The sequence below is a fragment of the Oryza glaberrima genome, chromosome 1 (genome assembly GCF_000147395.1).
Source record: "Oryza glaberrima chromosome 1, OglaRS2, whole genome shotgun sequence".
Taxonomy (NCBI): domain Eukaryota; kingdom Viridiplantae; phylum Streptophyta; class Magnoliopsida; order Poales; family Poaceae; genus Oryza; species Oryza glaberrima.
This window is the reverse complement of record NC_068326.1, coordinates 24,822,070-24,844,241: the sequence shown is the minus strand read 5'-3', so window position 1 is coordinate 24,844,241 and position 22,172 is coordinate 24,822,070. Positions and strand designations below refer to the sequence as shown.

At 42.5% G+C, this 22,172-nt stretch overlaps 4 protein-coding genes across 5 annotated transcripts; 3 read left to right on the top strand and 1 right to left on the bottom strand.

Moving 5' to 3' along the window:
• The first annotated feature begins 597 nt into the window (after positions 1 to 597).
• Positions 598 to 4,479, top strand: LOC127783233 (persulfide dioxygenase ETHE1 homolog, mitochondrial). 2 transcript variants are annotated; one of them, XM_052310473.1, is made up of 9 exons: positions 600 to 1,260; positions 1,963 to 2,091; positions 2,208 to 2,315; positions 3,121 to 3,255; positions 3,471 to 3,512; positions 3,674 to 3,733; positions 3,800 to 3,853; positions 3,936 to 3,960; positions 4,134 to 4,462. In XM_052310473.1, the coding sequence occupies exons 1-9, from the start codon at positions 988 to 990 to the stop codon at positions 4,223 to 4,225; spliced, it is 918 nt and encodes a 305-aa protein (XP_052166433.1). In that variant the 5' UTR covers positions 600 to 987; the 3' UTR covers positions 4,226 to 4,462. The 2 variants fall into 2 exon arrangements, with proteins under 2 accessions (XP_052166442.1, XP_052166433.1); XM_052310482.1 differs by lacking the exon at positions 3,936 to 3,960 and having other exon boundaries at positions 598 to 1,260; positions 4,134 to 4,479.
• A 521-nt stretch (positions 4,480 to 5,000) lies between these two features.
• LOC127783249 (60S ribosomal protein L18a-like protein) lies at positions 5,001 to 7,579 on the top strand. The gene is made up of 4 exons (XM_052310489.1): positions 5,001 to 5,566; positions 6,571 to 6,649; positions 6,734 to 6,851; positions 7,333 to 7,579. The coding sequence occupies exons 1-4, from the start codon at positions 5,266 to 5,268 to the stop codon at positions 7,390 to 7,392; spliced, it is 558 nt and encodes a 185-aa protein (XP_052166449.1). The 5' UTR covers positions 5,001 to 5,265; the 3' UTR covers positions 7,393 to 7,579.
• A 3,049-nt stretch (positions 7,580 to 10,628) lies between these two features.
• LOC127783258 (60S ribosomal protein L18a-like) lies at positions 10,629 to 12,422 on the top strand. Its single transcript, XM_052310496.1, has 4 exons — positions 10,629 to 10,753; positions 10,829 to 10,944; positions 11,048 to 11,111; positions 11,907 to 12,422. Exons 1-4 carry the CDS (start codon positions 10,739 to 10,741, stop codon positions 12,246 to 12,248), a joined length of 537 nt encoding a protein of 178 aa, XP_052166456.1. The 5' UTR covers positions 10,629 to 10,738; the 3' UTR covers positions 12,249 to 12,422.
• Positions 12,423 to 12,649: 227 nt separating this feature from the next.
• LOC127783214 (protein VACUOLELESS1) lies at positions 12,650 to 21,779 on the bottom strand. Its single transcript, XM_052310451.1, has 15 exons — positions 20,748 to 21,779; positions 19,879 to 20,169; positions 19,471 to 19,610; positions 17,528 to 17,633; positions 17,352 to 17,444; positions 16,855 to 16,944; positions 16,627 to 16,740; positions 15,817 to 15,939; positions 15,561 to 15,634; positions 15,410 to 15,464; positions 15,020 to 15,201; positions 14,254 to 14,383; positions 14,070 to 14,172; positions 13,817 to 13,914; positions 12,650 to 13,094 (listed from the first exon to the last, which is right to left on the bottom strand). Exons 1-15 carry the CDS (start codon positions 21,777 to 21,779, stop codon positions 12,927 to 12,929), a joined length of 2,799 nt encoding a protein of 932 aa, XP_052166411.1. The 3' UTR covers positions 12,650 to 12,926.
• Positions 21,780 to 22,172: the final 393 nt, after the last annotated feature.

The window sequence follows — 22,172 nt, the reverse complement described above, 5'->3', positions numbered from 1 at the left end:
TTGGAGTTCCAGAACTCCCACTTTTTATTCCCCCGTTCCTTTCGCATTATGTAATCCATGAGGTCATCCATCACTTGCTCGTTATTAGTAGTAAGTAGTAGTAGTTGTTAGCTGGAGTGGTAGTGGTACACGATTAGTTCAACCTATAATAACAGCCCGATCCGTGATTTGTCAGATGCTCACTGACGCTGCAGAATAAGCAGCATTTCAGCTGAATCCGTCCCCGGACTCAGAAATTCAGATAAACGATGGCTGTTTCGTGTGCAGAGATCTTCCAGAAACGAGCCCTGCTACACGTACTAAATTTTTCTTATTAAACTTTTACTAACAATCATCTAAACCGTTTGATTTAAATAGATGGAAGTTATATAAAATCTAGATGCACTTATAGCATGATATATTAGTGTTAGTAAGAATTTAGTAAGAAAAAAATAGTATGTATAGCATTTTCCTAAACGTCCCATGTAATATTGGTGTCTGAACAACTTCTTCAAAAAAAAAAAAAAGTATCTGAACAAATTCTGAAGATAATTTGGTATCCGAACGTACTATAAGCACGTTAGACTTGTACACGCCTGCCTGATTAGCGTATCCGCTGATACATTAGCGGAAACCGGCGAACTGCCAACATCCCCTGCCCCCATCTGGTAGCTATCTCGTCCTCCGTCCTCACCCGCCGCCGCCGCGACCGCGAGCTAAACCACGGCGCCGCCGGCGACCTCGTGGACCTCGCCTGTCGCCACATCATCGCTGCCGTCGCCTAGTCGCCTCCCCTCCCCGACCCCGACCCGATCCGCTCCGCTCCGCTCCCCATTTGTTTATTCCGGCGCGTGAGCTAATCACCGCGAGGTCCACCGCCGCCGATAACACCCAAGCCAAGCGCGGTCGCTTCCGCGTCTTGATTTCCTCCTCCTCCTCCTCCTCCCACTCGCGTGCGTACCTCCGCCTTATTATATAGCGCTGGCCTGGGCGGGGCGGAAGAGCCAAATGGTGGCGCTGCTTCGCTCGTGCCGCCGCCTGATCCCGCACCTGTCCGCCTGCGCCGCCGCCGCGCCGTCGTCGTCATCGTCGTGCGCTCCTCGGGTTAGGCCGATCTCGCGGGGACTGCGGCTGCTGCCGGTGGTGCTCGCAATGGCGGGGTACAGCAGCGGCTCCGCCGCGGAGGGGAGGAGGCTGCTGTTCAGGCAGCTGTTCGAGAAGGAGAGCTCCACCTACACCTACCTCCTCGCCGACGTCGGGGACCCCGAGAAACCCGCCGTGGTGAGTAGTTGATGCTCTTGACCATCTATTCGTTGTTCTGGGTATCAGTTGGGTAAATGGAAGCCTCTTTTATGGATACCGTAAGCAGGATTACTCTTTCAGTGGCTACTGCAGAAATGTAGATACCAACATAAATTAAATAGCAAACTAAATACTCCAAATAGGTATAAGACTGGAATAATTGATTATTACCTGTGAATTGTGGTATCCCTAACTAATTTAAAGATCATCTTGCGTTTTTTTAATGTCAGACAGTACGCAAGATATTGGCAATGTTGCAATCACTGACGGTGATTATAATTATCCAGTTCAGGAGGTGCATTTATAAACTATGAAAGATAATCAAATTACTTGATATCATTCTGATGGGTTACATATATTCATGTTATCTTGGACTTGGCACTACATTACATTAATGCGCAATCTCGCTAATTTGTTCAAGAATCCCAAAACTTAACCTTCTCCACGGTTTTGCTTAAGTATTTACAAATAATTTGTTTTCTTAATTATCGTATTGATTGAGCCAAAACGAAAAAAAATGTAACCTTTTTCTCTATATATGTGACAGACTAGACTAGCGCAATAAGCACTAAACTAAATCAGAAAAAAATATTGATGCTGTTTTTGTAGATTTGATGTTTAGCTATAGTTGCTTCCATTTTGTTGATCACCTCCCTAATGTCCTTGGTTTTGTGTTATCAGTTGATTGACCCTGTGGACAGAACAGTTGATAGAGATCTCAATCTTATCAAGGAGTTGGGCTTGAAGCTAGTCTATGCTATGAATACCCATGTGCATGCTGATCATGTCACTGGAACAGGATTAATAAAGGTAAATAGTTCCAACCTCTGAACTTCTCGAGATCTTGTGATATGTTTTCTTTTCATAGTCTTGATACTTTGTTCTCTTTGGTCATAACATGGTCATCTGATGGAATGTACTTGCAGACTAAGTTACCTGGAGTGAAGTCCGTGATTGCAAAAGTAAGCAAAGCAAAAGCAGACCATTTTATTGAGCATGGGGACAAAATATACTTCGGTAACCTCTTCCTTGAGGTATAATCCCATTTTAATTAGCTGTTTGGCTATGTGTTTCTTCTTTCATTTAGTAAGCACTGACATAATTTATGGGGACTATTGAAACTAGTCCTTTTGAGCTCTCTGGCTGAACTTAATAAACATTAATCCTGAACTCTCAACCACCCCACCCCCACCCCTCTGAATTTTATGGAGTATGGCAATTGCAGCAGTTCCCCTAGAATCTCACTCTATACAGGCTGCAAATATGAACGGATTGTCTACTTCTAATTATAAAAGGGCTTTTTCTGTATATGGTCATCTGAGTGGTCTGTTTGTGGTGGTGGTGGTCAGAGACATAATTTATGTGATCTATTCATATATGTATATTTTGTTTCCTTAATCATGTTAACTTTGCGGTGTTTGTCAGTAAGACGATAAACAGTTGTCCACACAGCTAATTCAGGACTTAAAAACTGTGCACTTTTGTAGGTTAGACTTGTATAACAAATTTAAAAGTATTTTCCATTGGTTCATACAAAATGAGGTAATGTGAATGTTTATGGAGATATGGTGTTTGGGTGATATTAAATATTTTCTCAGCTGTGCAACCATTGTTTGTGGATATGTTGATTCTTGAAATTTGTGTTCTTATTGAAAGTTTGGCTTTAGGTATTTATAGCATATCCATGACAGATATAATATGAATAAGAAAACGTATACTGTCAACCAAGCTGCTGAATAAAACAGCATTGAAAATTATGCATCTTTGTTCTATCCGTCATGTAATATTTTGGATATGATGAAATTTTCTGATATCAGAAATGGCAAAATTGCTTTTTAGGTACGATCTACTCCTGGCCATACTGCTGGCTGTGTGACTTATGTAACAGGTGAAGGCGATGATCAACCTTCACCAAGAATGGCTTTTACTGGTGATGCCTTGCTTATACGTGCATGTGGAAGGACAGACTTTCAGGTAATTGTTACCACTGCCACTTCTTAATGGCTTAGCGATCAGGAACTGTTCTGTTTGAAATCTAAAGATACCGTGGTTAATTAAATTAATAGGGACTGAATGTATTCTGTCTGTTAGTCAAGCATAAGTTTGCTTGCATACGGAAGCTCAGAATTCATGTTCTAGAGAAATTCTGTTTAAACATAGATTGTTTAGTTTGTTTTCTGGTATTACAGGGAGGAAGTTCTGATGAGCTGTATGAGTCGGTGCATTCGCAGGCAAGTATGCATTATCCTTTTTTTAAGACTAAATACACATCAGCTTATAGAATAGCATACCACTTTTTTTAGGCAATCATACATAATATTTTGAAACTAGGCACACATCATCTTCATACATAATATGAAGGGTAGGTAGCTGACTTTTTTATCCTTATCAGATTTTCACATTGCCAAAGGATACCCTGCTTTATCCTGGCCATGACTACAAAGGTTTCACAGTACGTGCTCACTTTCTTAAAGCTCACTAATCAAGGTACCAGGCACTTGACTATTTTATTTTGCAGGTAAGTACTGTTGAAGAGGAGGTTGCATATAATGCTCGACTAACAAAGGATAAGGTACATGCTACTTTGGCTAATTCTTTACACCCATCTAACTAATAAAAGCTATATGATATTAATTTACTTGTTATGTTTATAGGAAACATTCAAGAAAATTATGGACAGTAAGTTTCTGAGTCTTTAACAATGGATATGTGCCTTTTCTTCTCGCATCAATTTATGAATATCCATTTTCATTATACTTCTGCTGACGTAGGCACTTACCAGATCAAATCTTACCTCCACTTTTTTAATACACTAAACAAGATCTGGATCGTTTTACTCTGTCCACTTGCAGACTTGAACTTGGCCTATCCAAAGATGATCGATGTAGCCGTGCCCGCGAATTTGCTCTGCGGTATTCAGGATCCTCCACCATCCAAGGTCTGAGCTGTTCCGGCTGAAGCTTTCAAGCTGTTGTGAACTCACGGTCAACTCGAGAAGCTCGCAGCTATGTTGTACATTAAATAATCTGTTGTTAATTTGTAAGGCACTACTTGGGAACATTTCCGCTTCATGAGATCAACGGTAATAATAATAAACAGAGGCTAGCTTGCCTCTTGTCTTGTGCTATACAAAGCTCTCAGCGAAAGTCGGTTGAATTGTGGCATCATTCTCAAATTCTGATGTACCTTGTGCACGCGAAAGATGACAGATTTTGCAGCTTGAACGAATCATGCGTTTTCCCTTTTTTGACTTCATTGGAGAATACTACACACCAGTTCAGATTTAGTGTTCCATTTATTTCTAGGTTTAGGGTTCCATTCATTTCTAGGTTGATTCTTCATGCGACAGAAAGAGTAGTTTGTATAAAGATTATAGGAGCCCTTGTTTAATTCCCAACTTTTTCTTTAAACTTCTAACTTTTTTATCACATCAAAACTTTTCTACACACATAAATTTCTAACTTTTTTCTTCAAACTTTCAATTTTAGTTAAACTTTCAATTTTAGCGTGAAACTAAACACACCTAAGTAACGCCCGAAACACGTTTTGTTCCTTGTCATTTTTCTGTGACCTTGATCAGCATCTTAGAAAAAAAATCATTTATTCCACATGCCATGGAATTTTATCTGAGAAGGTTGAAATAAGGGGAAAAACCCAAATGCTTTGTCGCTTAGCTATCGCCATTCGCCAGGCAGTAACCAGCACGGTTTATTTGTGAAACAGCTGCAAAGAACCGTTCTAACTACATGCTGTTACTGTTGATTTAGCGCGTTTTGCCTGTATAAATTTTGGTTTAAATTTCGCAGATCTTACAGTTACAGGCTGGAGCCCCACGTTCTTTTCCCAATTTCAAACGCCGTTTTTTTTTCAATTTAAGCTAAATATAAGTAGAGATCAGTGTCATGAGAGAGCTGGCTAAATCATTTTTCCAAAGTCTCTCGTCTCTCCCGCGTCGCGAGCAAACCTTCCCCCCACCACCGCGGCATGGCCGGCGAGATGCCTGACGCCGACGGCAAGCCCCGCTCGGCCTCCTCCGGGTTCCAGCCGTCGGCGCCGCCGCAGCCGCAGCCGCAGCAGTACCAGTACGGCACGTTCGGGGCCCCGTCCTCCGCCCCCGGTGAGGTCCCGCAGCCGGCGGTCGGGTTCCCCCAGCCGGCCCCGCCGCCGGGGCTCCGGCACTACCCGCAGCCGCCCCCGCCGTCCTACGCGGTCTACCCTCCGCTTCCCCCGCAGACGTACCCGGCCGCCGCGCCGTACTACGCCCAGGGCTACCAGGCCGTGCAAGGTACGGGAAACCCTAGCCCTGCAATTTCGATTATGTGTGATACGCTTGGATCGCCGTTTCGTACGATGGATGCACTGTCTATGAGAACCTGGAAGCATTTTTAGTGAATTTGTGTAGTGCTGTTGATTTAGTGCAAGCTGCCTGTTTTGAAGAAATCAGTACTAGTAGAGAAGCCCTGTTGGGTTTTTTCGTTTGTATGATGAGTAACTTGTTGAACTAAAAAAATGATTGAACCAGATCGAGCCTTGAAATTTTATACTTTTCGTTCACATAGACCGTACCTTATTCTCTTAGAATCTGTGATCTGTGCTCACGTGGTCACTTGGGGTAACAGAGCATGTTAACATCTCCTGAACCATTTTGATTTCTGAAATGCATGTTATATCAGAAGGCGATATATGTGTTTCTAACTTGCATCTCCCATATCCGCCATCTCTGTTGTTGAACTTGTAGTTTCATTTGCTGTTTTGTTTCATTTGTGGATTGGCGACTTCCTAGTGCCAAGCCAAAAGGGAGGGCACCTCAAATTTAGTTGATTTTAGGCTCAACAGTTGCTCATGCCGAACATTCACTTATGAGCAGGTAGTTTTGCTGGTGTTTCCATGTGTGAAACACATGGCATTGCTGTTTTATGATCAAACTTTAATTGGTCCTTGGTATTTTCATTTGCATTCTTTGGCCATGCCAATGTGAGGTTGGTAATTTTCTGTAGTTCACTAGAACAAACAAGTAAACAAATGCTCAAAGAGCAAACATACTTCAGAACTATTATTTAGAGATTAAATTCTAGTTTCTGAAGGAACTCTTTAGTACTATATGTGATCTCTGTGTGCAACATAATTCTTCTGAGTAATTCATCACAGGAATATATTATCTAAGAATGCAATGTACTGCTTGAGTGAATTCAGCATTTTTTGCTTTATGAAGGTTCGATACTTCCATTGATATGAATCAAATATTGTCCTAACCTGCCTTATGGATTTATCATGTTTATTGTTTCTTAGGTTACATTCCCGTTGTTGAAGGAAGGCCTGTGAGAATGCGACGCCTTCCATTTTGCGGCCTTGGCATGGGCTGGTTCCTGTAAGTTTCTCTGAACATTATCATCATGCGTTACCTTTCTGAACTTGAGCGCTGAGAAACTGCTGTTTCTACTGTTTGGAAAAGGTTTATCATTGGCTTCTTCCTCGCTGCCATTCCATGGTATATTGGAGCTTTTGTTTTGATATGCGTCCGAGTACATGATTACAGGGAGAAACCAGGATATGTTGCTTGCACTATTGCGGTAAGTCCTTTACACCACTGCAATGCTCTGTAATTTCAAAATTGCTGTGGCCTACGGGCCATTTTAAGTCCTTTACATGTTAAATTGTTAATTGTTCTGAGACTTAGGCTGTAGCTACTGTGTCAGATTTATTTTGACAGTTTATGCAAGCACAAGCCACAAAGCTGATAAACGCCACAACTGCATAGGTGGAATTGAATGCAAATAGATGAATAGCTGAAAAGGAAATCTCCTTTGCCGTTAAATTTTAGAAGCTACTAAGTGATACTAGTAAGGAAGCATATCCGTGTGTTGCCATATTGTTCGACTAATAATTATACATACTCTTGTGCATAAAATTTGATAAGCATGGCGTAGAAATGGTAAAATAAAATTTCACGGTGATATCTACTAATCATGAAATTGTAAGTTTCTTCCGTTCTTTATAATTGAAAGCAGAAAGCCTAACTTTGCTTTGAATTTTTTTTGTTACCACGAACAGGCTTCGCTTGCTGCCATTGCTATCCTGCTTGGTGTCACAAAAGGAGAAGAGATTTGGTGAACCGGCTTACCGTAATGTAAATGCCTATTCTTCCCCTACTTTGTGGAGTTCTGGGTTGTACATGTATACATAGAAATGACAGTGTGGGACGGCGGAATTGTATTCTCATATTTGCTTTTTGATATATATTTCTAGTGTATTGATGTATTCTCGTAGATCATATTATATTCTCGTAGGTATTGATGTATTCGTCATATTTATTACTACCTCTATTTCATGTTATAAGACTTTCTATCATTGCCTACATTCATATAGATGTTAAATAATTTAGGCACATATATGTCTAGATTCATTAACATATATATGAATGTGGACAATGCTAGAAAGTCTTATAATACGAAGCGGAGGAAGTATTTATTTAAAAAATCATTCTGATGATGGTATTCATGTTCTTACTAATTTTTAACCTTAAATTCTACTCCCTCTATCCAAAAGTCCAAGGCTGTGTTTAGATCTAGGGTAAAAAATTTTGCCGTGTCACATTGGATATACGGACACACATTTGAAGTATTAAACGTAGTCTAATAGCAAAACAAATTACAAAATCCGCCTGTAAACTGCGAGACGAATTTGTTAAGCCTAGTTAATCCATCGTTAGTAAAAGTTTATTATTGCACCACATTGTCAAATCATGGAGCAATTAGGCTTAAAAGATTTGTCTTGCAAATTAGTCGCAATCTGTGCAATTAGTTATTTTTAAGCCTATATTTAATACTTCATCCAACGTTTGATGTGACGGGGTGAAAAATTTTGGGGTGGGATCTAAAAAGGGCCTAAGTCATATTCCATTCTTTGGTTTTTCCAAAAGTCTAAGTTCTATTTGTAGTTACTATGTGCTGAATTAAATTGTTGATCGAAACTCAATAAATTATTTTAGTACTTATTGGTTGTATGTCCATTGGTTTTATAACATGATGAATGAATGAATTGCTCCTCGATCTTAATGAAAAAGAAATAGGTTTAGACTTTCGGATGGAAGGAGTATGTATTAGTATAGTTTTTTGCTGGAAATCTGAAGTCAAGCCCAATAAAATCGAACATGGCTGGCCCATCATTCGGCCCAGGGTAGCCGTCAAAATATGGAACGCGAAATAAGAAATTTGGAAACCCAGAGGAACACAATCTCAAACTCACCTGGCGAAACAAGAAATTTGGAAACCCGCCTCGCCATCATCTATTGATCTCTCCTACACCGACTCGGATGCGGAGTCCGAACACAACACGAGGAGAAAACGCGATGGGCTCGATATAAACCGGGAAGACTTCATCCCCCGTACGATCCCGTATTCGTATCCGCTTGCGACTCTGATAGCTTCCCACCCATCATTCGATACCCTCGCGCCAATCCGCCGCCATGGGTGCCGCCTCCCGCCCCCGCCGCCAATGCAGGGCGCCGCGCCGTCTCGACGGCGGCGGAGGCGGCAGCATGGACGTCCACCCTTCCGAGCTCCTCCCCCGCAGCCGCTGCACGGCGCCGCGCCGCCTGGACGACGACGAGATGGACGTCCACCCTTCCGAGCAGGAGCTCATCGAGACGTACCTCCGCCCACGGGTCGTCTCCGGCGACAAGCCGCCGCCGTCGTCGTCGTCGTGCGGGTTCATCATCCACGAGGCCGACGTGTACTCCGCCGACCCCGCCGACCTCACGAGGGGGTTCGCGCCGGCGGTGGCGAGGAGCAGCGGCGACGAGGCGTGGTACTTCTTCAGCGCCGTGAGGGGGCTCAAGGGCGGCCGCAAGGCGCGCACGGTGGACGACGGCGCCGGGTGCTGGCACTCGGAGGCCGGCGCGAAGCCCGTGCTCGCCGCCTCCTCCGGCCGCCGCCTGGGGCACCGGCAGAGCTTCTCCTTCATCACCAAGGACGACGACGGCCAGCGCGTCCGCTCCGGGTGGCTGATGGTGGAGCTCAGCCTCGACGTCGACGAAGAGGAGCAGCTGGTCCTGAGCAAGGTCTACTTCAGCCCGCGCGCGCCCGGCGCCAAGAAACCCACGACGGCGGCGGCGATGTCCCGCCACAAGAGGAAGCTGTCCACCACCGACATCGCCTCACCGCCGCGGCGCCAGAGACGCCACCGTGTAGTACCATCATCTCCACCGGAGGAGCCGAACACGTCCCCGTCGCCGGCGGCTGCGCCGCCGGACCAGCAGGAAGGCGGCGACGACGACCCCGACCGCGGGAGCATTTCGTGGTGGCTGCGGAGGGTGTTCGGCCTGACCGCCACCTTTACCGAGGAGGAGTCCATCGAGCTCAACCCATGGCTGAAGGACATCCTGAGGCCGTTCCCGCCTCCCTTGCCGCCGACGCCGCCGCCTCCATGCCCGAGCCCTCGCCGGAAGCTGATCGACATGCCGGAGATCAGGGAGTTCATCATGCGCGGGTCGTACCTCGGCGGCGGCCCTGCACCTCCGCGCTACGAGTGCGATCATCCGGCCATGGTGATGACCGGCGGCGATGATCAGCAGCAGCTCGATGAGCAGCGCAGAGACGATGTTGGCGATGATCGAGCTCATTACGATCGGGTGGACGGCCAGCTGCAGTTCGAACGGCACTACCTGCAGATGTAATTGACAGCCGGTCTCTTGTTTTGATGTGATGTAGCTTTGTATTTCAGTTTGTAGGGTGATTACCTGATGAAGGATGGTGTACAAAATTGTTGTTTTACACGGTTGCTGCAAGAGCCTGCAAGGTTATCAGTGATTTTTCTGTACGAATTATAATGTTAGATGCTTAACACAATCTTAATTAGTCTTTGAAAGACGTTGAAGCAAACAACGCTTAGTTCGTTCAATTAATTCCCACCGTTGGTGATCCATGTTTTATATTCTGCATTACTCTTAATTTGGAAAACAAGACATTTACATGATTTCCACAGTGCGGTAGGGAGTCTTGGGTGTAAACCTATCCACCAATTTTCGAATTTAGTGTCATCAGTGATTTGTCGCTAGTCTTTTGTCTCTTTAATTGTGTGTTAGAAAGGCACTTACATCACATGTGTGGACATGTGTCTCTTCGGTGTAATAAAAAAAATCAATCTCCGAAAAAAAAAACTCCCAAACTCTCTCTTCCAAAAAGAGGCTGCTAATGATTTCTCTAATTGAAATCACAAATGCTGAGTTGCTGACATGCACCATGTTTTTTGAGGAAAATAAAAAACAAAGCCCAAGTACTAGTTGTAACAAAAGCCCATTACAACGCCAACTAGGCCCACTAGGGTTCACCACCAAACTCGCCACCTATAAACGCTCCTCGCCATCCCACTGACGCCGCCTTCGCCCGCCGCCTCCTCCGCGCTCTCCCCCATCCTCCCGTAGGTTAGGCTAGGCTAGGGTTTCGAGGAGCTCGCGGAAATGGTGGCCTTCAGGGTAAGCAGCCGTTGCTTCGGTGGATGTGGCCGCCTCCGTGCGTTTGATTGATCTGTCCTCTCCGTGTGCGTGCAGTTCCATCAGTACCAGGTGGTGGGGCGCGCGCTGCCGACCCCTGGCGATGAGCACCCCAAGATCTACCGGATGAAGCTCTGGGCCACCAATGAGGTCCGCGCCAAGAGCAAGTTCTGGTGAGCCGTCATCTCGTCATTTTCTTGCGATTTTGTGGGTTTTCTTTTTTAGTTCATCTTATCTCGTGCGGTTTGCTGATTGGGGCGCTTGCCCGGTGTGCAGGTACTTCCTGAGGAAGCTGAAGAAGGTGAAGAAGAGCAACGGCCAGATGCTCGCCATCAACGAGGTACTAGAAATTCAAACGTATTGTATTTCGCCCTGATTGCTCCCTGACATTTGTAACCTAGTTCTAGATATTAATCATACTGATTGACCGCTAATAAGTGACACTGACACCTGTTCCAAATGTGGGGCATTTTTTTTTAACTCCAGCTCGTATGTTGTTTCCTTGTTACTGCACTGTTAGTGATCACTCTTTACTGGTGTTATAATACGTGCGATTTGCATGTACTCACTTTGTGTCAATTATTCAAATTGCCACACACTAGTGTTCCCTTGTTTTGTTAGGAGCTTGCTGTGTGTCATCTTCGTTTCACTAGTTATTTCACTTGTGTTGGGGTAGGGGGACCATCTGCATTTGCAAACGAGTTTTTCATATTTCTGCATCATGGCTTTGTAGGGGTTAAACCATTTTATACTTGTAAGAATTGGCCTTAACATAATACATCTTTAGAACACACATCAGCTGTGGATAGATGCCAGTAAATGGTGAAAAGCAAAATCATTAATCAGATATGACCCTCATTATATATATAATTATATTTAAACTCATGTAGCAGTCTTGTATTAGTCCTTATAGCTGTGTTTTGATCTAATGTAGCTTGTTGGGACTTGGGATGTTTATGGTGAATGATGTTTGAAACTCTAGCAGTGATTGATGACTTCTTTCTCCAGAAATTTTACCCAACATGGAGACATTAATTTTTGAACACTAGATCACACTTTACTTCTAGTATGATTTCACATTTTTGCATGGATATAATACTTTCTTCTCTACCCCTGATAATATCTGCCATGTCAGATCTTCGAGCGCAACCCAACCACGATCAAGAACTATGGCATCTGGCTGCGTTACCAGAGCAGAACCGGTTACCACAACATGTACAAGGAGTACCGTGACACTACATTGAATGGTGCCGTGGAACAGATGTACACCGAGATGGCTTCTCGCCACCGTGTGAGATTCCCTTGCATCCAGATCATCAAGACCGCCACTGTCCATTTCAAGCTCTGCAAGAGGGACAACACCAAGCAGTTCCACAACGGGAGCATCAAGTTCCCCCTTGTGTACCGCAAGGTCAGGCCGCCAACCAGGAAGCTCAAGACCACGTTCAAGGCGTCGAGGCCAAACCTGTTCATGTGATTGGTTACGAAGTGATGTGGATCTTTGTTTGGTAGTACAAGAGTTGGAAAGTTTTTCGTTTGTTGAAAGTTTTGATGCACAAAAGACTTTGAGCATTTTGATACTTATTTATCGTTTGGAACATGCTTGGCAAACCTTATGCATATGGCGTTATTAGTAATTGGCAGACTTAAATCTTGCTTGGTGTTTGATATATATAATCTGCTTGGTTTGGTCGTGTACTAGGCTGACGCAGATCGGTTCTTTGGCGCACAAAATTATTGAGTGCATAACGATTTAACTGTCTCATCAGGGTTTGTGTTAATTTGCAAAATACTTGTAATTATGGTTGCAAAATACTTGCAAATGAGCATGAAGGCTGAAAAAGTAATGGTTAAGCCGAAATCGGATGGACGTCCAGATTGATTTGTCACAATGCATGCTCTCTCTTTCTTTTTAAACATGGCATATCAACAAAGAGGCATCTACAAAAAAAAAAGCCTCTAATCCACATTCGCGCTTCAAAATCGTCTACACATTTTACATAGCTGGAGTGTGGACGGGGGTATTCACACTGTGGAGTCGGTACACAAGGAAGAAAATGGTAGAAACATCAAGATGAATTGATACGATCTGATTGCGCAATTGCACGTACCAAGGGTGCACAAAACTCAAATCCCATGGCCAAACACGTATAGGTCAGTATGTCCCTTGGAAGGATAGTCGATCCCGCAATGTATCGAAAATAGAAGCCGCGGCTGTGTTCTGTGCAAGTGTAAGCTTTAGGCGACCAAATAGCTCATCACTATCTTTGACCTGTGAAGCTGCTTCTGCAGCTTCCTTTGCCATCTTGATCCGTGCATATGCCTGAACAACAACGCCAAGGTAAAATCATATGTATATTGAAACAAACAACGGAGAGAAATACATGTTCAGAGAAGACAGAGAATACTAGGATGAGTTCTTCGACTTTTTTCTTTTTCAATTTGTTTTGAGCAAATGTTATGTTATACTCTCTCTGTCCACAAATATTAACCTCATCTTTTCGCTTATGTTCAAAATTTGAATTTTCAACCTTACATTTGGAGTTGACTTTGGGGTTTTTTCATCGAAAAAGTTTATTTTGCAGCCTTTGTTTTTATATCGCTAAGAACACATATAAAAGTACTATCACAAATTATTTTTTTGTTTGCAAATATTTCGTTGGGCAGTAAGCATTTCTAGAGTACTAGTGTACTACTTTCTCAATCCAACCACACCTCATGATTCCCTGCATTTCTCGTTGCATCACTGGGTGTGATCGTTCCTAATGAGTTAAATACTCAGGGGCATCAAACTAATTTCACTTCAATCTTAATCTCTGCTAGAACTCTTAGAAGGTACTCCCTCCGGCCCAAACTATAAGCGATTTTGGTTCGATGGAACATATCTTAATACAACGAATTTGGATAATGAGCCTGTCCAGATTCGTCGTACTAGGATGTCCCATCCAACCAAAATCCTTTATATTTTGTGACCGAGGGAGTAATATGTTAACTAAAATATACCAAAGATTGTTAGGTAATATGTGAACTAAGTCTAAAATATACCTCAGATCGTTCACGAGGATCTGTCAACTTTGGAATGTACTTAAGCGCTTCAGTTTTTTGACCAGCATCAATACATGCTTCCACAAAAGGTTTATAGCCTGTAAGGAAACCGAATATCAGCATACTAAAACATATTAATGATATTTCTTTACATGAATTAATATTGTGAATTTATTATCCCTGCCGAAGAACCATGAATGTTGTTCTCCAATCAGATTCTCATGAATAGATGATACATAATAGGTAAATCTACCTCCTGGTGGCCTCCTCTCTTTCGAAAACTTTTCCAACGCATCCCAGTTCCCAACTGTAGCTAAAGCACATGATTTGAGCCAGTACCACCTCTTATCAGGAACCTATGCAGCATAGGACAATAGAAAGATTACAATATTATTATTCATCAGCCACAATTTTCTTTTTGAAGGCATTTTCAATACCTTGAACTCTGACTTCACTTTGAGTGCAGCTCGTTCATTTCCCATGGCAATACATGTTTTGATAGTATCGCTGACACTAGAACCCACAAATATTGCTTGTTTTGTGGAAACTTCTAGTTCATGTTGTGATCTAGAAGCAAGAAAAAGGAAAACCAGAAAACGGCAAATTCAGAGAAGAGTGAGGTAACTATATCGCCCAATTTGTGAGAATAAAGTTTGAATCCAGATGCTTCTGTACCTAATTGGCTAACTAAATGTATAATGCAATGCCATTGCACACAGATATTATGGGAAGTAACTACAACATTATGAACCACTTAAAACAAATGCTCTAAAGTAAACTAGGAATTACTAGTGATTCAACGTAACTAACCTACAGCGTGAAGCAAATGGGGGTTTCATGATGGAGTTTGAGTAAATAGTGAACGAGCTCAATGACATACCACCCACAAAGTAATAAAGTGGCACATGAATTTTAATTATGCTTCACTTTTTCCCCTCAAAAAAAGTATGCATATGCCTCAGTTTCCTGATGTCCCAAAGCTTCAATCCATTTGATGTATCATTTTGTAAGAACCAGGGACAAGGCAAAGTTTAGGTTTTATCCTTATTGCATGGTATGATTAAGATTTCCTATTCCTTATGATCACCAGTTTTTCTAAGATATCAACTACAAGAATTACATAATTCATCCATCATCCCTGTACCAGGAATGTGGAAAAGGTCAGATATTGCAAATTATGGGCTCTAATGAATCATCACATACCTTAGCAATTTTGCATGCTCTTCAGAAGCTTTGGATTCAAAAACATGCTCCTTGGTCTCAGCAAAAAGTCTGTGGGCCTGCTCAATGAGCCGAACTTGTGGACCATGGAGAGGAGATCCCTTGCTTGCCATTGGATTCCTCTCCAATTCCCTTGACTCTTTCAATAAAAGAAAGGCAGCATCCTGCAATTTCTCTCGATAGTTTAGGAAGTAACTCATGCTAGGGGATATAACTAACTGTAGCATGTTAAGTTTGTAGAAAAAGGAGCTAATTGTTTATTTCATGGTAAGCAAAATGGAAGACTAAGATAACATATGATTTTCAACTGAAATAATGAAACCAAACTAGATATGTAGCAAACATCACAAACAGTAATAGTTATGCACCAACCTGAAGTCTCCCTGTTGATAGAAAGAAGTCCTTTAGAGCTTCGTGCTTGGAATGTCTGTGAGCAAAACAGAAACATATGCAACCATGTTGAACCAGAGCTATGCATATAAAAGATATAACGCAATAATCAGAAACAGGACAGAAGCATCACCTTGCATATGCCATAAACAAATCACGAGCCAAAGGCCTTGCATTGATTACGCCAAAAAAATCCAATGGAGCACTCTGTAAAATAATAATTTATTAAAGTGCATTAGTAATGACACAGCGAGAAGTACTTAGAGAAACAAACATTATTGTTCACTAGTAAGAAGAAAGGTGATATTAATAATCAACACATATTAATTCCAAGTTGCATCTTCTATGGAAATATCATCCACTCAAAGGATGGGATGGGATTTACATACCTTTTCTACAGCTACCTTCTGCCAGATATGGAAAAGCACAAGGTACACAAGATCAGTATCCCCACTCTCAATTGCCTTTGACAATGCCTTGTCTTGTTCATCAATGCTTAGCAGTAACGGAATCTGTGAACATGAAACAAATTTAAGATTTAAGGCAGGTAGCATTTTCTGCTAAACATGTATAACTGTTTAAGTGTTTATTCCTACTTTACTCATGCATGTTAGTTTTACATGCACTTAAAAAATCTCATGTTCCTTACAATGTTTATCATATTAACCACTAAGAGACCACAAGCTGCAGCTGAACAGGTTCAACCCAGCTCACTGGATAAGGTACTGTCCACATAAAAGTGTATGATGGTAACAAAAATAAAACCCCCATTTTATGAAAAATGGTCTTTCTTTATTGATTACGTCCTAACTGCCAACTCCATTTGCACCTATAACAAGGAAGGCGATGATACTCATATTAAACTAATCAACCGCACCATATTGAATAGCAGAAAGTTACTCAGCGTCATTGTTCCCTATTTTCTTTTGAAATTACTTTTCTTCCCTGTACATTTGTGAAGATTATCATGTTCGTTCATTTTGGTCCATAAGCATCCATAAAGCATGATGTGCCACTTGGCTCCATATCACCTACACGGATACTTCACTTTACACTATTACTAATCAAGGAGCATGTTACATGTTAAAGCTATTCCATAAAACAGGAAAAATCCAGAACAGTGCTTGAAAGGCTCAGTTGCTCAATCAAAAAGTTGTGATGCATATCCACCTAAGTCACTAGCCAAAAAGGAAACTTGCCTGCTTTGATGATTGGGACTCATGGTCAACAAGCATGGCAGCCAACTTTCGCCTGCCACTGTTATCTGCATGAGCTGCTACTGCAGCATATGATATGCCCTTGCATAACCTGAGCTGCAACAGAAAGAACTTGTAAAGCAGGGAAGAGCAAATGCAACTGAATATGTATCTACCAGGCAATCCTATCAAGTATCTACTATTTTCTGAGTATGATTGTAAGTAACAAACCTTGTCAAGCAAGCCCTCAAGAAGGACTGTATCTGGGATAGCTGCTGATGCTGTTATCTTCTCACATGCCCAATGCATAATCACGACCTCCTATGAGGATTTAAGGTATACATGGAATGTTATCATTTCACTGAGAAAATCTAATATAATCCTGTAACTAGTGAAATAAATCTACAAATTCTGCCTGTATATCAACCAAGTGGCAAGTACAGCAATATATACTGGTTTATGAAGACTTGATGTGACTACCAGTCACTTCACTAAACACAAATTAAGACAGACTTATATCTTACTTTCAGAACATGTTATGCCACAATTAACCGATAAACAAAAACTCAAACGGAACTTGTGCAAAAAAAAGTAAAGAAAGCTAATTGAAGTTTCATTATGTGTATTGGAAGTAAGTTTTGCATAGACTTATGACTTAAAGGTACACTGCTTGTCCATGGACAAGGAAAATTTCTGAGATAAAAAAAAAATAAAGAGAAAGAGGTTACCGGGTTGAGGTTGAGGTACTCAGAGATGCGAAGTGCCAAAAGGTGCTGGTTGGCATTGATCAGACGTCCAATGAGTACCGGTGCAGTAAGTAACTGAGAGAAAGACGTTCCATAAGATATAATCATATTGTAGCTAGATATGAATATTTACAGGAGAATCTGAGTGTAAAACAAACCTTGTACTGCTGAATGGTAAGTGGCATCCCAATCTGAGGATCACGTACAGCATTTAGAACCCGTAATGTTTTGCATATTTCTTGAAAACGTTCATGTGGAAATTGACTGCCAAAACCAACTGGGTATCAATGCCAAGTTCAAAAATAAACTATCTTACACAAAAGAATACTAGCACCCAAAAGAATGCTCTGAAAAGGTAATGCTCAATGGCACTAGTTAACGAAATCTTCGTAAGATCCATGTAGTTAAGATAAACATGATTTTCTCTTATAATCTACCATGGTGTGTGAAATGCAATAACAGCAGTAAGGTATGAAACTATTTTACAATTTAATAAGACATGACATACACTACTAGATCATTAGTGCTGGCTACAAAGGGTATCACAGGTGGTTGACTAATTCAGAAAGTTAAGAATTTTATCATAAGGATGTGTCATGCTATCAATAACATGCTTCAATTTTGCTATATATTTGTCGACAAATTTTATCCTAAAAATTTGACAGATGTAATTATAGTACAATCATAGTGTAATTACACTGTAACTTGCATGTAATTTCACTGCAACTTACATGTATGTAACTTGTATGTAACTTTCACATGATCTTGAACCGTTAGATTTGTTTTAAGATTTGTGCAAGTGAGGAAGGAAAAAGGTCACAGCACACACACATGTGAGAGGATTCATTCCCACGACCTCCGTTTCACCGAAATAGCATGTTACATAGAGATTTTTGAAAGACATTTTAGTTACATGCAAGTTACAGTGTAATTACATCACGATAGTACTATAATTACATTTTTCAAATTTTTAAAAGAAAATTTGTCGATAAATGTGTAGGTGATCCCAACATGCTTAGCCTGAATTTTCAGCTACCATATTATGGTGTGTTTGGTTTGAAGATTGGTTCCATCCGTCATGGTCTACTGGTCTTACATACCAAGGACAGCTGCTGCCTGATATATTTTGATGAATAAGTCAGTCCTGGTGATTGGTTTGTGGGGAATCTAGGCAGAAGTGGCTTTGGTGATGGATGACACGGACTTGTGACGCAGACCATACAATTCGTATTCGGTTATTTAGATTAAACACAAATCCAACACACTGTTGGTTAGAGAATCTGGACAATCTAAGCAAGGCTTCAGGTAAGCTCCTACAAGACCTAAAGCCTCAGTACAGAGGATATCAGGAGAAGCTTTTATTGTACTTCCTCCGTTTCACAATGTAAGTCATTCTAGCATTTCCCACATTCATATTGATGTTAATGAATCTAGACATATAAACGGAGGAAGTAGTAAACACAGCAATAGCTTATCCCAAGTTCCCAACTAGACTGATTCTTTTTAGCACTGCACGAGATTTCAGGAAATAAACTTTTGTTCTGTATGCACTATGCAGTTACTTCAGAAGTCTTGGGCATATTTGTATGCTGCTACTTCTGGAGTTTTAATATAATAGTAAGCCTTTGTACGCAGTTATTTCAGGTGTCCTGGCATTATATTATCTACCTAATTAGCATTAATAGTCAAAACTGTGTTCATTGCATCATATCTTACAACAATAACTTTCTACAGAGCAGAATAACCAAGAATGCCCTACAGAAATGATCTCCTCACCAACTGATAGTTCGAGATGCATTTTAATGGTTCTGGTGCAAGCAATAACAAAGAGAACTTAGGGAATGATCCATGTAAGCATTCCATATTACAGATCTTCCAAAAAATACACAAGCTATTTATGGACAGACAGGTGATGGACCTCACTCGAACAAAATAAAACACACTTAGATTTAGAAAGTACCAGCCAAGGCTGTATATTGCACATAATTTCAGTTTGGTCTAAGTGATATGTATGGATTCCAACAAAAGCAAGATTACAAACGAGAATTAAACATAAAGGTATCAAGCAAAAGGCGATGAGATATAGGCAGAAGAAGTTAACCTGCAGAAAGCCAGGCCATAAGTAGCAGCTCTCAGTAACGCATGTTGGCGTGAAATATCAAACTCATGGCCAGCAGCATCTATACATGCTTCAATTGCCTCAGGCAAGGAAGAAGATATCAACTGATAATTATCGTATGCCTGCAAGTGTGAATTATTGTTAATGCCACGTGTTTGATTTTCAGCAAAAAAAAAAGGTCATTTGTGAGATGTCAAAAGAGCAAATTCCCAAATAAGTTTTTTTTTACAGCATATGAAATAGCAAACAACCCTGATATAATTCACAAGTTGCATACTATGAATGCCATAAAGTGCACTAAGCTAACACCAAGTCCATGACAAATGTAGAAGGCAAACATGCACTGCACAAGACATAGGTATCTACATAAGAAAAGGAATTAAACAGTACCTTGGCACTTTGTTTGTCATAATGATCTCTAGCATCATACAGCAATGCTGCTGGGGACATGCTTCCAATGCCAAAAATTGATGTAGTGGAATCAGGGACTCGGTGTAGGAATTCCATATTTGAGTTTGAGAGGATTCTTACACCATCACACTCTGGAATGAGCTTTATGGGTTCATCGTAATTATACAGCACCGGATCTCCATTTGGACCAACCATCAAAAGAGCTTCTGACCAGTAAAGAAGCACGCTGTCCAATCCACACCAAGCTATTTGATCTGGTGGCAATGCGGACTACAAGATTAAAAACAAATAATGAGTAGCTGTGCAAAAGTGTACTTATACTATCAGTAAACCATACTACCACAAAATAAACACAAAAAAAAGAGCATATATAACCTAGAATTGCTTTGTTTGCATGCTATGACATCTGCCCATGATTGTTTAAAGACCTAGGATCAACAATAAATTTAAAAGAATTATCACAACTGCTGCACAGGTTGCAGTTCTCGTTGAAAATAAACAGTGATAACAATAAGATTACACCAAGAATGATAAAAAAATAATATGATTGTTAACTCGGTGAGCGTTGCATGTTTGTTGAACATATACGCATCTTTGATTAACCAGAACAGGTAAGGGGGGAAAACTACTACTACCCTAATGTATTTGAGGTGCTATGTTATCAGACACAAAACAGCAATGTAAACTAGGAAACAAATTAGCATATTCACCGCCACTTCCTCAAAGTAGTATTAACCTCATTAGATCCATTCAGTATTTCAGTTAGCTGTAGTTTGAATCAATCTACATCGACTGCTGCACGCCTAGAACGAACAGAGTAGACAACACAATGCATATAAACAACTTACATCACACTCATACTCGAAGATTATCTTGGAGAAATCCGTAGGGATGACGAGCAGGCGCCCATCGTGCGCAAATGCGGCAAGCAGCTTCCCATTGGGGGAAACTGCCATCTTCTGCACAGGTCCAATCTCCAGCTCCAACCCGAGTGTCTGCACATCATCCTCATCAACCGCCAGCACTCGATCACCAACCGCAAGCAGTACCTCTGGGCTCCCGGACATGACAAACTGCGGCTCCACCACAGCCATGCACAGCACCTGCTCGTCCTGGCCAACGCAAGGGTCGGCGAACTCACGCGGGTGAGGGTCCGCGGCGTCGATGTCCGTGGTCACCACGACGCGGTTGTCCTCCGTGAGGACAGCTACGCCGCCTCCCCAGAAGGCAGCGTCGGCAACGCCGCCGGAGGACGTGGGGAGCAGGGGCACGGGGGTGGGGCTAGGGTTGGGCTTCAGATCAGGGAGGCGGAAGCGGAGGAGGGACCCATCGGAGAGCAGCGCGACGAGGTTGAGGGAGCTGGAGAACGCGAGCGAGTGGAGGCGGGGGAGCTGGGGCGGCCACGGGGAGGACGCGATGGGGTGGCCGGAGGAGGAGTAGAGGAGGAGGCGGCGCCGCGACGGCTCCGAGTGGAGCTGCACGATCTTCGAGTCGTCCCGGACGGCGGCGATCGGGCCCCCGAACGGCGCCGCGGCGACGATGTGCGTGGAGAGGTCGAGGCGGCCGAGCACGCCACCGCTCCCCCCGCCGCCGCCGCCGCCACCGGAGGTGGAGGACGAGGACGCGGCGGCGGCGGAAGGGGGCGACCAGGGCAGCGGGGAGTAGACGGTGATGCGGCGGTAGAACCGGTCGGAGAGGAGGTCCCACTCCGCCGCGACGGAGACGGAGGAGGACATCGCCGGCGGCGAGGCGGCGGCGGCGTCGCGCGCGAGATGGGCTGTGAGGAAGGAGGTGGACTGTCTCGGGGATCGAGACGGGACGGTTAGTCCCCTGACATGTGGGTCCAATCGGATGGGAACGAGCTCCACACGGTAGCCCATTGAAAAGCCCAGATGAGACGACAATGAGCAGCCCACGGATGCGGGGTGCGGGAGAAAGCGGCCCAAACAAACTAACCACACAAGCAAAATTGTAGGAGTAGAAGTAAAATTGCTAAGATCCTCGATCTGCAAGTTGCACGGGCTGCTATTATAGACTACCTAGTGGGGGATTACCACGTGAAGTTTATAATTCATTGGGAGTTAGATTTAATGCGCAACTCTGAAATTTTATATGTCTATATGTAACATTATATGTAGAAGTATATTTATATTTCATATACAACTCTTAAGTTCTATTTCTATAAGATCTGGATTTCATATACAACCCTTATATTCTAGTATTACTATATGCTTAGATTTTATATACAACTCTTGACTTCTATTTCTCTAGAC

What these genes read in the sequence shown, in the direction of transcription:
- LOC127783249 (XM_052310489.1), top strand. Translation starts at nt 5,266, where the DNA reads ATGGCCGGCGAGATGCCTGACGCCGACGGCAAGCCCCGCTCGGCCTCC. An exon ending in CTTGGCATGGGCTGGTTCCT is followed by an intron (nt 6,650 to 6,733) that starts GTAAGTTTCTCT and finishes TGTTTGGAAAAG; the next exon opens with GTTTATCATTGGCTTCTTCC. An exon ending in ATGTTGCTTGCACTATTGCG is followed by an intron (nt 6,852 to 7,332) that starts GTAAGTCCTTTA and finishes TACCACGAACAG; the next exon opens with GCTTCGCTTGCTGCCATTGC.
- LOC127783258 (XM_052310496.1), top strand. An exon ending in CGCGCCAAGAGCAAGTTCTG is followed by an intron (nt 10,945 to 11,047) that starts GTGAGCCGTCAT and finishes CCCGGTGTGCAG; the next exon opens with GTACTTCCTGAGGAAGCTGA. An exon ending in AGATGCTCGCCATCAACGAG is followed by an intron (nt 11,112 to 11,906) that starts GTACTAGAAATT and finishes CTGCCATGTCAG; the next exon opens with ATCTTCGAGCGCAACCCAAC.
- LOC127783233 (XM_052310473.1), top strand. Translation starts at nt 988, where the DNA reads ATGGTGGCGCTGCTTCGCTCGTGCCGCCGCCTGATCCCGCACCTGTCC. An exon ending in CTGGAACAGGATTAATAAAG is followed by an intron (nt 2,092 to 2,207) that starts GTAAATAGTTCC and finishes ATGTACTTGCAG; the next exon opens with ACTAAGTTACCTGGAGTGAA. An exon ending in TCGGTAACCTCTTCCTTGAG is followed by an intron (nt 2,316 to 3,120) that starts GTATAATCCCAT and finishes ATTGCTTTTTAG; the next exon opens with GTACGATCTACTCCTGGCCA.
- LOC127783214 (XM_052310451.1), bottom strand. Translation starts at nt 21,779, where the DNA reads ATGGGCTACCGTGTGGAGCTCGTTCCCATCCGATTGGACCCACATGTC. An exon ending in AGTCCCAATCATCAAAGCAG is followed by an intron (nt 15,940 to 16,626) that starts GCAAGTTTCCTT and finishes TCATGTTCACAG; the next exon opens with ATTCCGTTACTGCTAAGCAT. An exon ending in AAGTGAAGTCAGAGTTCAAG is followed by an intron (nt 14,173 to 14,253) that starts GTATTGAAAATG and finishes TATGCTGCATAG; the next exon opens with GTTCCTGATAAGAGGTGGTA.